This window comes from Urocitellus parryii, chromosome 2, assembly GCF_045843805.1.
Source record: "Urocitellus parryii isolate mUroPar1 chromosome 2, mUroPar1.hap1, whole genome shotgun sequence".
In the NCBI taxonomy this organism is placed as follows: domain Eukaryota; kingdom Metazoa; phylum Chordata; class Mammalia; order Rodentia; family Sciuridae; genus Urocitellus; species Urocitellus parryii.
The window spans coordinates 92,414,903-92,430,915 of record NC_135532.1 but is presented as its reverse complement, the minus strand read 5'-3'; the positions used below and the strand labels follow the sequence as shown (position 1 = coordinate 92,430,915).

At 47.1% G+C, this 16,013-nt stretch overlaps 1 protein-coding gene across 1 annotated transcript in view; it reads right to left on the bottom strand.

Annotated features, from left to right (window-relative positions):
- Nucleotides 1–16,013, bottom strand: part of Bsn (bassoon presynaptic cytomatrix protein) — a 98,432-nt gene that overhangs the window by 15,968 nt on the left and 66,451 nt on the right. Inside the window, exon 6 of the mRNA XM_026384007.2 lies at nucleotides 6,396–7,280. Coding sequence (XP_026239792.2) covers nucleotides 6,396–7,280 — 885 coding nt within the window. The remainder of the gene's footprint in view (nucleotides 1–6,395; nucleotides 7,281–16,013) is intronic.

Sequence of the window (16,013 nt, the reverse complement as noted above, 5' to 3'; positions counted from 1 at the left end):
ACACCATTCTCTTACATTTCCTCAAGTATAGGCTGTATTAGGCAGCAGCAGACTCCTGGGGATAGACTCCTGGGAGAAGCCTTGATTTTATTGTTGTTGTTTTATTAGTACTGGGGATTGAACCCAGGGGTGCTCTACCACTGAGTTACATCCTCAGTCCTTTTTATTTCTTATTTAGAGACAGGCTTTCACTAAATTGCCCAGGTTAGACTTGAATTTGTAATTATTCTGCCTCACTCTCCCCAGTAGATAGGATTATAGGACTGTACTTCTATGCCCAATGAGAAGTCCTGTTTGGGATGGAGCTGAGCAGTCCTTTCTGCTCACACTCTCAACCCAGGTCACTTTGTCTAAGGCCAACAAAGAATCTCAAACAGAGGCTTCCTCCTTCCTTCAGGGCTCTGGACTGTCAGGGTCATCTACTAGAACTGAGGGCTGAATACCATAGTCATGATTAAGACAGAAAGACAAGGACTGACATGTGGCCTTCTTGGAAACCATAGCTTCCAACAGATCATTATAAGTATGACATATTAATGGTAAAGCTCTTAGAACACCATAAACCGCCAGGCACAGTGGTACATGCCTATAATCCCAGTGGCTATGGAGACTAAGAAAGGAGAGTCATGAGTTTAAAGTCAAAGCCTCAGCAATGGCGAGGTACTAAGCAACTCAGTGAGATTCTGTCTCTAAATAAAATACAAAATAGGGCTGGGAATGTGGCTCAGTGGTCGAATGCCCCTGAGTTCAATCCCCAGTACCAACTAACCAACCAACAAACAAAAAAAAACCATAAATCAAATATAAGTCTTCCAGCCCCAAGTGGTTGCACAGGGGTAATAGCATTTGGGACTCCCTGGATCCTAAGTAGGTGACTCTTGTAGCAGATCTGAAGCTGACAGGGACATTTCTCCTAGGATCCTCCTCCAAGATCAGTATTTGAGTCCTTGCCCTGGTCCATGTGTGGTAGTGGGAAATGAGGGTTATAGCGTAACACAGAGCAGGGCCCTGCTGACACCTGTGTCTGTTCTTTCCCTTTGAGTGTAGAAGGTTTGGACTCCTTCTTCCTGCTGCTATTCATCCTGGGTACCTAGATATTCAGGCTTCATCAGCCGCTCTGCCACTAGGATGGGCCATTATGAGAACCACAGAATCACAGAACCAGGGTACAGAGAAAGGAGGTAGCCCTTGGCTTTTACTGCCCTAGGCAGGCCAAGAGCCTCAGTACACTCACCTCCCACACTATCTCTGGTCCCTAGCCCATGTGGCAGATTCTTGGAAGCTTGGTACCCACCACGGTGCCTACTCTCATTAGGCCACAATGGCAGATGCCATGTCAATGATCTACCCTGGTTTGATGCTCACAGAGTTAAATTCCACTTCTTTGCCCTAGGTCCCAGCAGAGGCCAAACTGGGCTTATTATTCCAGGTGGAGGCTACTTCCCTGGAGGCTAAAACTTCTGTTCTTCTCTGATGTCCAACCCCTGCACAAATCTTTGGCAGAGGCATAGGGCAGTATAGGGGACACTTCAGAAAGCCTACATGTATATACTTACCCTGCTCCCTATAGGGACCAGCCTAGAACCAGTCCAACTGCCTTAGACCTAATCTGATACTCTTAGGTGTCCATCATACAAACCCCTGTAAGTTAATATAGGCTGGCCACTGTCTGGGTCTTAGGCTCATTAGGTCTGGCAGGTCCATCCCAGCAAGGTATCTGAGGCATCTGAGGAGAGTGCTGGACAAATGGGTACCAAGCTTCCAAGGATCTGCCATATGGGCTAGGGACCAGAGACAGTGTGGGAGGTAACTATACTGAGGGTCTTGGCCTACCTAGGGCAGCAAAGACCAAGGGCTACCTCCTTTCTCTGTACCCTGATTCTGTGAGCCTGTGGTTCTCATAATGGCCCATCCTAGTGGCAGAGCTGCTGATGGAGCCTGAATGTCTAGGTACCTAGGATGAACAGCAGCAGGAAGGAAGGAGTGCCAAGCGTCTACACTCAAAGCTCCTTTATTCATTAGGGCATGGGAGAGCATAAAACCTAATCTAAAAATCCAAGTCCATGTGCCCCATCATCAACCTAGAAATATAATAGAAATATCCTATGTCAGAGAGGACTGTGAGAGGTCAAAAAGACCTGGGGAGATGGAAGAGAGTTCTGGAAATGAGAAAATAGCCACTTCTCTAGCCCCTGAATAAGCATGATAGGGTTAAAATCTTGGCCCAGACAGGGGGCTGGCTCAAGTCAATGCTGCCTTGACTATACCTTGGTTCTCTGAATACATCCATCTAGGTTAGGTCTCTTGCAATTAAATCATCTGCCCCGGCCCATCTTGGTGGCTTAGAACCCACGGTACCCCACCTCTGGCCTGCAGACTCCACTCCAGAAGCAATAGTCTAAATAAAGCAAGGGTACCTTGGAAGGGTGGTCTGGATGGAGAAGACAAACCCAATGCCAAATGCTCAGGAGCAGCTCTTACAGAGGCCTTCTTACCCAAGCTCATGGGCGCTGCCCTCAGAAGAGCCTGTCACCTGTGGTCACATGCTCTCTGGAGCTTTGCTCCTTCACAGATTTATTCCTGGAGGCAGCCAGGTTGCAGAAAGCCTGCCTGGTTGGCTCTCTTGCTCCTGGCTCTACTATAGCAAGCAGTGAGAAAGAGAGGGCTGGCAGGAGAAGATGTGTGAAGGGCTAAAAATAAACACTTGACCTGGCTGCTGGAGGCCCTTCCCCAGCCCTCTGGGAGTGGGAGAAGTATACAAGGCATTGGGGCTAGTAGGGGTAGAGCCAGGGAAGATCTGACGCAGGCCCAAGTCTTCTGGGGATTGGGGATTGGGTGGAAGCAGGTCAAGTCAAATCTCTGTGCCTGAAGAATGTAATACAGTTGCTGAGGTCTTAATTCCCTTATTCATTCTATTATCAACTCTCTCCACCCCAATGAGCCCCACCTCTACCTCTGATCATTCATTCCTTTGTTCTTCTACTCACTTGTTCACTTAATAATTCCCTCATTTCAGTGTTAATTTCCTCATTTGTTCATTCATTCACTATACACATTTTCATATTCTTTAAAGAGCTCTATCCAGCCCCAGCCCTGGGGCATTAGCTACTTGTTTGCCTCTTAGCCCCTTTGGCAAGTGGGCAGAGGATGGACAATGGAAGCTCTGATAACAACTTCTGTCTTACTGCCCTCTCTCCAGCCTGTCCTGGTATAGGAAGGTACAAACCCCCCAAGGACAATCATAACTTCAAGGTGGGAGGAGATGTAGGTGTGCGTGTATCAAATGTAGCTCAGTAGCTCAGAGTATCACTGTTTAGGGTAAAGAAGGAGAAGTTGAGTTGACTGAGACAATTGGTAGGGCATCCCACAAGTGTGTGAGACCTTCTTGAATAACTAACTAGTATGGCCTTGTGGGGAGATAGGGGTGGGGAGCTGCCCTGTCTGCCATCATCCAAATGAGCCCATAGTCCATACACTCTCCTCATTTGTGGATCTGGTCTGTGTGCTAGTCGGGTTATGGTGACACCATAACTCCCGAGGTGCCCGGCCCTGCACACTCTTAGCTCCACTGCCAGACCAGAGGGCAATGAATGAGAACCCCAGAGAAAAAAATGCTCAGAGGTAAAGACTTGGACAATGGGTCACAGGCATGGCCATCACCAGTATTGCTGTTCCTCCTTTGACTCTGTGGCATTGACATATGTGCATGTCTCTCTCCCTGCTCCTGGACATGCATAAGCTCTTCCTTTCTCATCCTCTGCCTTCCATAAGAGGAATCCTTCCTGGCAATCCCAGTGTGTGTTCTTGTGGCTGGGCTGGGTTTCCTTCATGCATTAGTACTAAATGTGCTAATTCGTTGTGTGGTGTCCCTTATGAGACTAAGAGCTTGCCTTGGCCATAGTATCCATTCCCACACAGATAATGAGGGGCTGGCTTGTGGGGACTTTTCCTTCCCCTCATGGAGACTCTATGGAGACTGAAGACTTTGGGTCCAGTCTCTTGGCTCAAGGGCTCATAATATCAGGCTTTGAGTGAGCATTGGAGGTACAGCATTTTAAATTGTTCATGGAAACCTAAGAGGAACATTACTGCCTCCATTCCACATGGAGGGGAAAAGGGCCCTTAAGATCACCACTCCAGAGGCAGCCTGAGGTGGACCAGGAGAAGAGGGAGATGCTGGTCTCATGCCTGATGTCCCTGTTGTAGCCTCAGCTTCTAAGTCCAGCCCAGCCCCATACAGGACAAATTCCAGACCTTTTGCTCATATAGGCCCAGCTTCTCAAGGATGCTACTGGAATTTCAGCAACAATAATAAGATTAAAAAAAAAAAAACAAACCTAGCAGCATTACTGTAACAATTCTAATTCCTCTAATTTCTCTACACAACTATTTTGAATGGAAAATCAATTAAAAATTAAGCCAGAGGGTACTATTATCCTTCAAAAAGATAAATAGGTTTTAAAAAGTTGGAATCAACAACTCTTAATTATGAAATGAGTCACTAAATAGCACTATGGTATTTTTCAGAGGAAATTTTAAAGGGAAAAGTGGTCCAATTTTACTGCCTCTTCTATTAATGCTCTGTGGACTTCTTACCTAAAAAGAAGAAAAAAGATTTTTATAGCTCAGAGATGGTGAGGAAAATTCCTAAACTATTGGCCCTGAGGGTTGGCTCTGACCACAGGAGGAGCCCCAACAGATCTATTAGGTATGTGGGGAGCTGTGAGTGGGACTCTACTGGTCTGTCCCTCCTTCAAGCACCCAGCCTATATGCAGATACTTGTCCCTTTGCCTCACACTGTGCACAGAGACACAGAACAGTCACTCTGAGACTGATAGGCTGGCCTTGGCCAAGCAAGGTGTCGGGCAGACAACCATAGCACACCAACCCATAGGAACTGGAGAAGAACCCACTGGCCCTGCCACCTCACTCCCAAGACAGGATGTTAGGAACAGCAGGCAGGAAAAACAGAGGACTTGACTTGGGGAGGAGTAAGGACAAAGACATCAATCAGTTTTGCTTTCAGGTCCATGTACCCACCAGACCCTGCAGAGGCAATCCTGGTCAAGGAGATAGAAATGGGGCAGGAACATGGAGAAATAGGAACCTGGAAGGGGGTTGGGGGCAGTGCTGGCCAATGAGAAGAGAAGCTCTGGGGCCAAGAAGGCCAGAAGCAAGCAGCTAATGAGAAACCTAGATCAGAATCCAGAATCATCTAGAGTCAGCATGTGACTAAAATACTTTTGTTTCAACTGATTCGGCACTGCCAGTGGCTTATCCCAGGGGCTGCCAAAAGGAGCTGCCAGGAACATTTACACTCCTGGACAGAAGTAGTTTTCCCTTCTCTCAGTGCACATCCTGTTTAATGAGAAAACAATGGACTGAGAAGTCTCTTGGGGACAAGGATCTTCTTGGCCAGGCCAGCTCAGGAGCCCATCGGGATACCTGACCAGCAATGAGCTTGTGGTTGGAGGTATCTGAGCAAAACAGTCAGCTGGGATTCCACTGGCTCTGTGGTAAGCCCCTAGGTAAACACTTTCCTGCTCTACCAGCCAGGCAAGCTGTCCTCCAGTGAGCCACTGGACCTAGAGTTCAGAGAGGTAGCAATATGGGGCCAGAGGTCTAAGTGGGCATCACATGAAGAGGTCACTTATCTTGCTCAGGCTTAGCTATTCCTACATGTTGGAACATAAGGTTTGTGGAGGCCAAAGTAGTCTTCCTAGTCATATTGGATAGCTTTCATGGGCCCCATGGAGGCCTAGCTCAAGGGAAATCGTAATAAGTTAGTAGAGAGACCATGGCAACACAATGCTCTCTTTTCTTGTCCCATTCTGGGCCAGTGATTGTTTGTACTCTTACCCACTGTTCCACCATCAGCCATGCTGAGCTGGAGCCTGGGCAGTGGGACATGGTCTTCCTCATTATGAAAAAGCTTGCAGTGCAATCCTGGACATAGAGTATAATCCTCTATCCCATGGCCCTTCAACCCTCTTCTCTTGTGAGGGTCACAGATGAAGGGCAGGATGGGATCTCAGGTTCTTTCTGGGAAGGAAAGGTTCCCCTAAGCAGGGGAGATTGGCTTCTTTCATCAGGCAATGCTCACAGTAGCTGGAAATAGGAAGGCCAGCACAGGGCACTGGTCAGCCAGTTAGAGGGAACAGGCACCATTATCCTCATTCACTATGCCAGTTAGTTCACTGAGTAAAAGTATTAAGGCCTGAGGCAGGGGCTAGAAAGGGAGTATGGCCCCTCTTCAGCATTAGCTGTTAGAGCCAGTCCCACAACTGCTGCAAACTCAGCTCTCTACACTCCTTCTGGTTCCCATGTTCCCCATTGCCTCAGGACTTTGTCCTCAACAAAGCTCAAGGGAGCATGCTTGACTCAGATCTCTTACCTCTACCAGGTGGGGTGTTGGGTTGAAGCCACACAGGTTGCACACCTGGAGCTTGCAGGTGGTGCAGGTGTTATAGTTGGCTGGGCCCTTGCTGCCCACATTGAGCTCAGCTTGGCACAGTGGGCAGGTGGCCTTTTCCTTCGGCGTAGTCTTTGGCTTGGCAGTAGCTTTGGATGCTGCCTGATGTTCTGCTCTGCTATGCTTTGGACTGGTTGTTCCCCCAGTTTTCACCAGGGCTCCAGGCCCAGATCCAGGACTTGCTCTAGCCCCAGGCTCAGTTTTGGCTCCGGGTGCTGGCCCAGGCCCAGGCCATGAGCCTGAGGGTCTTGGGCCAGCCTCCTTGCTGGCATCACTGAAAACAATCTTGGGTGGTCCCTTACTGGGAGAAGGCTGGCTCTGGGGGTCAGCCTCGGGCTGCACAGACATGAGGGTGCTTGCCTGGGTCAGCAGTGATGCACCAAGCCCAAAGAGCTTCCCAGTGAGGCCCTCCTGGGTCTGCTCACCAGCACCAAGCCCAGAGGGCACTGTAGTGGCACTTTTGGCCAGAGCCTCTCCTGCAGATGGCCTGGGCTCAGCTGTAGAAGGCTTGGTGGGGAGAGGGGGCTGAGGAGACACCCTCCCCACCTCTGAAGAGGAAGCTGCTTGGGCAGGCCCCGGTGCTGAGGTGGCCCTGGCTGTCTCAACCTGGTGGAGGCCAGGCTGTGGTCCCCCAGGGCCACGATATTTCTCTTGCTCTGGCTTCCCCAGTGGCTGTTTGGCTGGAGAATGGGCAGGAGACAGCGCTGGAGAGTGTAGCTGCTGCTGGCTTTTGGAGCGAGGTGCAGTGGTCATGTCCATTCCCAGAGCCCTCTGCATCTGACAGTTCAGACAGAGCCACTCCTTCACCTGAGAAGAGAAGCAGCACAGTCAGCATTGTGATCAGTATCAGTGGTACTCATGGCCCAGGTCAGTGCAATCCCCGTTTGCTTGGTTCTTAGCCTGAGGTGTGTTTGGGCTGCCAGGGGACAGGGCGGAGGCACTCCCTGCCCTTTAGTTGCTGCCAGGCACAGTGGCAGAGCAGAAGTAGTCCAACCCTCCCTATCCTACCATCAACCATCAACTCTCTGCCTGCCACCCTTCTGCTCCAGAGTCCTCCCTGTTGCCCAGCAGTTGTACCTCAGATTTGTGTGTACAGCATTCCATCTCTAAGTCCCAACTCACCAATCCAGGCTACCACCATCCTCCTGTGGGAGGGAGATCCCAGTAGTTCTGAATGGGTCACTCTCCTTCTGGCCATTCCATTACAGTGGTCAGAGTGACCTTTTAAAATATAAACTAGGAGGGAAGGCATGGTCTAGGGCAATGCCTGGTGCACAATAGGTATTTGATAAAAGTTTGCAAAATGAGTAAGTGGAGAGTGATAGGTAAGAGAGGGAGGCACAGGGGATTAGAAAGAAATCATGGTTCCTGTCCTGGAGAAGACAGATAAATAATGAAAAATCTGGAGAGTAGAATAAGTATGGAAAAGTAATGTGATAGTAAGTGACTAAGTAAAAATAAAATAAAACTTTTGTTTTTCTTAAGGAAGATGAATGTGTGTGTGTGTGTGTGTGTGTGTGTGTGTATGTGTGTGTGTGTGTGTGTTTGGATGGGGATTGAACTCAGGGTCTAGGCAAGTGCTCTACAACTAAGCTATACTCCCAGCCCCAGAAAGACACAATTTTAAAGAAAATTAGATGATTTCTGCCTCCAAGACAATAACACATATTGCTAAACACATAGTTTCCCTTTGCCATGAGCCAGTATAAGCAAAGACATGTGATTTACCACCAGAACCAATCAGAGCCTTCCATATCACCAATGTGGTAAATAAACAACAAGGGAGAGGAGCTTTTTTCTTTTTGTATTACTAGTCAGAAGATGTAGACTTGGAGTGGTCATAGCTTTATCTCCCAAAGAGAGATACTAAGAATTAAATCAACAGACAGTGGGTGAAGCCAAGAAAAGGAGAAAGGAGCTGATCTGATGACTTTATTTACTTCCCTTAAATCTACACTTGGACTTAGTTACATGAGCTAATACTATTTTTTTTCCCCTCTCCAACAAATCTACTTGTAAATCGGAGCATACCCCTCTAAACAGTTTCTTATTATATTGCAGGATCTCTTTACCATGGCCCCATTAGCCACCCTAGCCTTTCCTTCTCTCTGGCCTTTTTTCTCTTCATTTCCCCTTGGAGACCCACTGGGCCCCCTGCTTTGCCAAATGGTCCTTGGGAGCTGCTCATTTCTGAGCCTTTGGCTCAGCTCACTGTGTAGGTCTCTCAGATCATGCATTACTTCCTTATCACTTCCTCCCATGGCCACACAATCTAGAATACACCCCAGGCATTCTCCATCACATCACCCAACTTTTTTCTTCACAGTGCTTCCTTTTTTCCCTAAATTATCTACTAATTTGTTTACTGGGTATCTCCTATCCCCCAAACCAGCCCTTGAGCTTGAGTGGACAGGTGCTCTCAGGCCTGAACATAGTGTGTGTTTCAGACCAGGGCTCATCCCAGAGAGGCTTACTTGTGGGATTAAGCCTGACAATTTAATGATATGGAGCTTCCACAGGGCTTCCACAGGGCTAAAGCCACTAGATTTGGTGCCTTGATGAGCTGAAGCTGGAAGCCAAGGATATTCCCCTGTCTGTAGTTGCAGCCAAAGGTTCTGAATCTGAATGTGGCCTAGTAGCAGTCACCACACACACACAAATCCAGTCCTGTCTTTGGGAGAGAAGGCCCCTTCTGTTTACTGTCAGGTGTGCTCCAGCCCTGCTTTCTGCTACTAGGCCCTAGGGCTGCTATGCTGCTGCTGCTGCTGCTGCTCTGGGCTGACTTGCCAGGTGGGGAGTCTGGGCTCAGGCATTCTGCCCAATAGTCCAGAAGAAGTACCTAAGAGCTGCACTTTGGAGAACATCCCCTAGTGTTAAGCACCATAGACAGCATGATCACAGGCATTCTCTCATTTTGTTCTCAAAGTAGAGAAAAACAAGTGCTGAGATGACTTAATAACATGCTCTTGTGGCTACCAGGCCAGCAAGTGTTGCTGCTGAATAGATTGACCCTGACAGCCCTGACAGCTCTTGGTCCCCCGACTGGGCATTTTGCAGTCCCACCTCTCCTAAAGGCCACTTGGCTTCATGTAGGCCAAGTCAGGGGTCTACAAGTTGCACCTGAAAGCACTGTCAGAGCCTCCCAAAGACCAAGCCTGGTTTTAGAAACTCTAAGAACATTGGGATGGGAAGCAAACTTCCAGCTGGTAACTGCTAACTCACCATGTGCTTTTTAGGACTCAAGAATGTTTTGACTATGTTGGGGCAGAGAAAGCCACAGATAAAACATTTCAGTCCCCAGAAGCCAGTCTAAAGATCCCTCTAGAAAATTCATTCTGCATGAAGAAAGGATTGCTCCCATCAAAGTTCGAGTTCCTGGGCTGGGGTTGTGGCTGAGTGGTACAGCACTTGCCTGACATGTGTGAAGCACTGGGTTCAAGTCTCAGCACCACATATAAATAAATGAATAAAATAAAGGTCCATCAACAACTAAAAATAAAAATAATTTTTTAAAAAGTTCAAGTTCCCATCAGGCCTATAATTCCAGCTACTTGGAAGGCTGAGGCAGGAGGATTGTAAGTTTAAAGTCAACTTTGGCAATTTTTAGGAAGATTTTGAGTCAAAATATAAAATAAAAAGAGCTAGGATAGGGACTTGGGCTGTAGCTCAGTGGTAGAGCACTTGCCTTGCACATGTGAGGCACTGGTTCAATCCTCAGCACTACATAAAAATAAATAAAACTATTGTGTTCATCTATAACTAAAATATATATTTTTAAAAGAATGGGGGCTAGAGAGGGTGTAGTTCAGAGGTAAAGTATCCTCAGGTTCAATCCCCACTACTAAAAAAAAAGGAGGGGACTTTCTAAGTGCAGTCCACTCTGCTTATCTATCTCTCTCTCTCTCTCTCTCTCTCTCTCTCTCTCTCTCTCTCTCTCTCTCTCTCTCTGTGTTTGGATGAGTGCACACACGTGCACAGCCTTGTGCATACTAAGTATGCACTCTGCCACTGAGCTACATCCCTAGTCCCTCTGCTTATCTTGAGAGGAACTCTGGGAGGGTTATTTTCCCTCAGCCTCTGGCCCAGGGTAGCAGCCAAAAACTCAGTTCCTGCAGTGGGTGCTCAGCCACACCCAAGGTCCCATTTCTGTAATGCACCTGGGGGCTGCAGCATGACATAAGGCAAGACTTCCTAAGGAAGGGGGACCTGGGAGGTAAGTCTCCTTACTTGGGACTTTGTGGTGACTCTCCCTTGGGTCATGGACAGGGCTGAACAAAGGTATGTGCTAAAACTCCCAGACTTATCACTAGAAACTTTCTTTCCCAAGAAATCCCCCACCCCCAACCCCCATCACCTAGGTTGTGTCACAGGCATCTCACCTAAAATAGAAGCTCTTTGAGAAATGGCTGCAACGCCCCTCAGTGACTCATCTCCCATATGGGCACAGCTATTTCTATCCAACCTCTTCCAGACGGTAAGGAGCCTTGACTATGTCCTCCCCCAGCCCTTCCCAGGCTCAGGCCCAGGCAGACAGGCCCAGCACACAAGCCCTCCTGAGGAGGACATTGGCTGAGGGAGCTCTCTGAACTCACATGACCTCCCTTTCTTTGTTTCCCCTATGAGTCCCTAGGAGTTTACTGGAAGGGGCCCACCATCAGTCTCTTTTTCCTTATTTCAAGATCCCTTACCCCCATGCTAGGGGGATAGAGAGAGATGATATGCAGGCTGGGTATATAAATGGACAGTCCTATGGCAGATTTCCCTGGCCTTGGGACCAGTAACAGTTACAGCCTTCCTTAGTTTTATACAGTGAGACATCCTGTGGCTCCTAGGCACCTTCCAAGCTGGCTGTCTCTCCAATCAGAGGGACTAACCAGCATGACAAAAAACCTCTTAGGGTTCTGCTGTCCTGATGTGGCACTTGGCCAGAAGCTTTGTGGGCCTTATGCCTAATTTCCCAGGACCTAGAGGTGGAGCTAGGGGTATTTTCCTGAGCTATACTGATGTGGATGGCTCTCACAGACAGTAGCTGTTATCATGCCAGCAGGACTGCAAATTTGAAGCTAGCCTTGACAACTTTTAGTGAGTCCCTGTCTCAAAATATAAAATAAAAAGGGCTGGGGGTGTAGCTCAGTGATAAAGTAGCCTTGGTTTAATGCTAGTACCGTCAAAAAGAAGAAAAAAGTGGAACTTCCCAAGGACAGTTCATTCTGCTTATCTGTGTGTGCACATGAACACACACACAGACACATATATAGATAAGAAGAATGAATTGCCCTTGGGAAGTCAGAGCCTTGTTCCTATCCCACCACCTCAGTGGGCTGGCAGGAACCTTAATGGAGGACTAGGGTTAGTCCAGTAGGGGCCTGGGTGGCAATAAGGATGGGAAAGCTCTGTGTGATATACAGGGTCAAGAGGTGTCCTAGGAGGCAGAAGAAGCAGAAGCCATGTGAATGTGACTTATGTGGCCCTACTTAAGTAGTGTCCCTGCCCACTCTGCAAAGAGCCTTCTGGAATTTGGAATGGCTGGGTCCAGTGGGCTCTGTGGCTCTGAGAGAACTTTCTCCTGGAGAAGAGTCTTTCTTATTCCCAGTTGCTCCCTCAGTCAAACTATTTTTTTTTAAATTTATTTATTTTTTAGTTGTAATTGCACACAATACCTCTACTTGTATGTGGTGCTGAGGATCGAACCCAGGGCCTCGCACATGCTAGGAGAGTGCTCTACCACTGAGCCACAACTCCAGACCCCTCAGTCAAACTATTTAATACACAGAAGGTCAGCTAAGGAGTCCCCCAATGGACCAGAAGTTAGGGACCAGGCCAGGGCCTCTGTAAACCTGAAGATGAATGAGCAGCCATGAGTAATTTCTGCAGTGGTCACTCCCTTCTGTTCTTTCCATTAGGCTTTGAGGCAGGGAGGAGAGTAGACACAGTACTGGGAAGGATTCTATATCTTCCCTCCAGGCAGGGACACTTGCAGCTTCAGACAGTGGGATTCAGCTTCACTTGCCATATCTGGACAGGATGCTCCCAGGGTAGAGTCTTTTTCACTGTCAGAAGGCTACTAGAAACTTCTGACAGCCCCAGCAGTAACAGGTTATTTTCCCACTCCCTCCCTCCTGCTCCTACCAGCAAGGAAGGAGTATTGCTGATATACATCACTCAGCCTTCCTTCTTGTGAAAAACAGCAGCTTACCTCTGAGCCCCAGCCCTCCCTGGGAGAGCAGGCATTCAGTGTGTCAGATCACTCAGCACTGACATCACACTTGATCCCACATTCATGCTTTCCATTTTGGTACAAGTTGAAACATCGCAGAAACAGCTCATAAAGGAACCTTCCCTGCTGGTGCCTAATCCAGAGGCTCCTGGGAGGGCTCTGCTGGCCAGTATGATTCCATGTCCTTCTGGGCTATGAGTCATTGGCCAGGTCTCAACAGAATGCATAACCCACCCCCCCATCCCCTGTGGCCCCTGAAAACTAGGGCAGGCCAGAGGGAATGACTGGACCCTCAAACTCCCAAAGCCCTGGACACATCACCCTGTACCTGCTGTCTCACCTCACAAATAATTTGCTTTACCTATCAGCTGCCTGATCTCAGACATGTAGCAAGCACCACAAGTAACCTTCTTAAAGGGAGGGGACACATTCATCCAGAGCTGTACTAGCTGGGCATGGCCTGTGTCAATCCAGGGCCCTGAGGGAGACCTTAGAAACCTGCCCCATCTCTGAGTGCAGTGGGGTGAAACCTAATTGCTCCATGAGGCTGGAAGGCCTCATTGGTCTGGAATTCCACAAAAGGAGACTCTTTATCCATTCACTGGTCTCTGGTCACATCTGCCTCTCCACCTCCTCATATTCCTCAACTCCTTCTACACTGCTCTGGATAGCCTCTGCTCTCACCCAGCCTCTCCACTATGCCAAGTAATACACCCTGTTCAGGATCAGCCAACTTCCCCACAACTTCCCCATACATGCTCCTCTTGGTGCCTAGTCCCACTATCCAGAGGCTACACTGCCTGGACTTACCTCAACCTCTCTTTAAAATTCTGGGAACACTTAGCTGTGCTATCCTACTCTGCCCTTCTCCCCTCTTGGCTTCTGTTTCCCTCCAGACCCCTTCATTCTGGCCTCTCCTTCTCAAAAGTCCTTGGCCTTTTTCTCCCAGGCTTCCACTGAACCTACTCACATTGTTACTGCAGATGACCCACAACCCTCATAGGGCTGACCCACCTGATTACCTTCTCAAAACTCACTGAATGGTATATTTAAGCTCTGTACATTTCATTATATGCAAGATTTATCTAAAAAACAACCTTAAATGAAAACTGAACTCCAGCTAATGTGATATGCTTATTGAAGTAGTTGGTGGGAAGTATACTGATATCTAAAAAATACTTCAAAATTCAACAAAAAGATAAAATGGAGACAGAGGATATGATAAAACCAAAAGAGTAATGAGTTAACTATATATGGATGTGGTAGATTTGTGGGTATTCCTTGTATAATATTTTCAACTTCTCTGTAGGTTTAAATTTGTTTTTTTTTAATAATTTGATGTTGGGGGTGGGGGGAAAGTCCACCTGATTATACTGTGTTGTTTTACCAGCAAGGCATTGAGAGCTCTTCTGATGAGTTTCTGGTATCTTTGTTGCTGAATTATAGGACCTTTCTCTTTATTCTGGATATCAATCCTTTATTAGATATATAATTTATAAATATTCTCTCCTAATCTGTGGGTTTCCTTTCTACTTTTTTTGGGCGGGGGTACTGGGAATTGAACCCAGGGGCACTTAACCACTGAACCACATCCCTAGACCTTTTTTGAATTTTTTAAAAAAATATTTTAGATGTAGATGGACACAATACCTTTGTTTTGTTTATTTATTTTTTTATGTGGTGCTAAGGATTGAACCCAGTGCCTCACACATGTTAGGTGAGCGTTCTATCACTGAGCCACAACCCCAGCCCCCCTGTTTTGTATTTTATTTAGAGACAGGTCTCACTGAGTTGCTTAGGGCCTCACTAAGTTGCTGAGGCTGGCTTTGAATTCATAATCCTCCTGCTTCAGCCTCCCACGCCACTAGGATTACAGGTGTGCACCACCATGTCTGGCCTCTTTTTTTTTTTTTAGTTGTAGATGGATATAATACTTTTATTTTATTTATTTATTTTTATGTGGTGCTGAGGATCGAACCCAGTGCCTCACACGTGCAAGGCAAGCGGTCTACCACTGAGCTGCAACCCCAGTCCTGCCCAGCCTCTTTTCTACTTCTGATACACAAACATTTTAAATTTTTACAAAGTCCTGTGCTGGAGTTGTGACTCAGTGGCAGAATGCTCGCCTAGCACATGCGAGGACCTGGGTTCGATCCTTAGCACCACATAAAAATAAATAAATAAAATGAAGGTACTGTGTCCAACTACAACCAAAAAATAAATTTAAAAAAGCTTTTTACAAAGTTCTATTTGTCTATTTTTCTTTTATTGCCTGTTCCTTTGATGTCATATCCAAGAAATCCATGCACAATCCAATGTCATAAAGTTTTTCCCTATGTTTTCTTCTAAGAACTTTTAGTTCAGCTCTTATGTTTAGATTTTTGGTTCATTTGGAATTTTTATATATAGTTGTTATAAGGTAAGGGCCAAATTTTATTCTTTTGCTTGTGGGTATCCAGCTTTTCCAGGGCCTTTTGTGTTTCCCTGTTGAAAGATCATGATACTCATGTCAAAATCATTTGATCATATATGTGAGGCTTATTTCTATATAGTGTATTCCATTGATCTGTATGTCTGTCTTTTTTTTTTTAAGTTGTGGGCAGACACAATACCTTTATTTATTTATTTATTTTTTATGTGGTGCTAAGGATCAAACCCAGTGCCTCACATGTACCAGGCAAGTGCTCTACCACTGAGCCACAACCCCAGCCCTGTAGGTCTGTCTTTATGTCAGTATCACACTCTTGATTACTATAGCTTTGTAGTAAGTTTTGAATCAGGATGTGTGAGTCCTTTAACTTTGTTCTTTTTAAAGATTATTTTGGGGGCTGGGGATGTGGCTCAAGCGGTAGCGCGCTCGCCTGGCATGCGTGCGGCCCGGGTTCGATCCTCAGCACCACATACAAACAAAGATGTTGTGTCTGCCGAAAACTAAAAAATAAATTAAAAAAAAAACGATTATTTTGGCTATTTGAAGGTCCCATCAGAGTGGTGGTTTTAAATACACATCTGATCTTTTTACTGCCACTTTTAAAAACCCTTGAGATGGCATCTGGAGACCTCAGCAGATCCAGAAGAATCTGCATGTCCTCTGGTCCTGGTTTATAGCATCTCAGCTGTCCTAGACCTGGCTCTACAGTCTAATGGCCCCTCCTTGAAGAAAGACCCAAGAGTCTCCTCTCAGTATTGCACCAACTCACCCCCTCTTAGACCTCCCCAGGCGTGGCTGTGTGTTCGCTTATGTGGTTACTGGTGGAAGGGCTGCCTCCTGCACTGGCCTGAAGTTTCCACACAGCTGAGCAGCATGTCTGCTTCACTTCTGC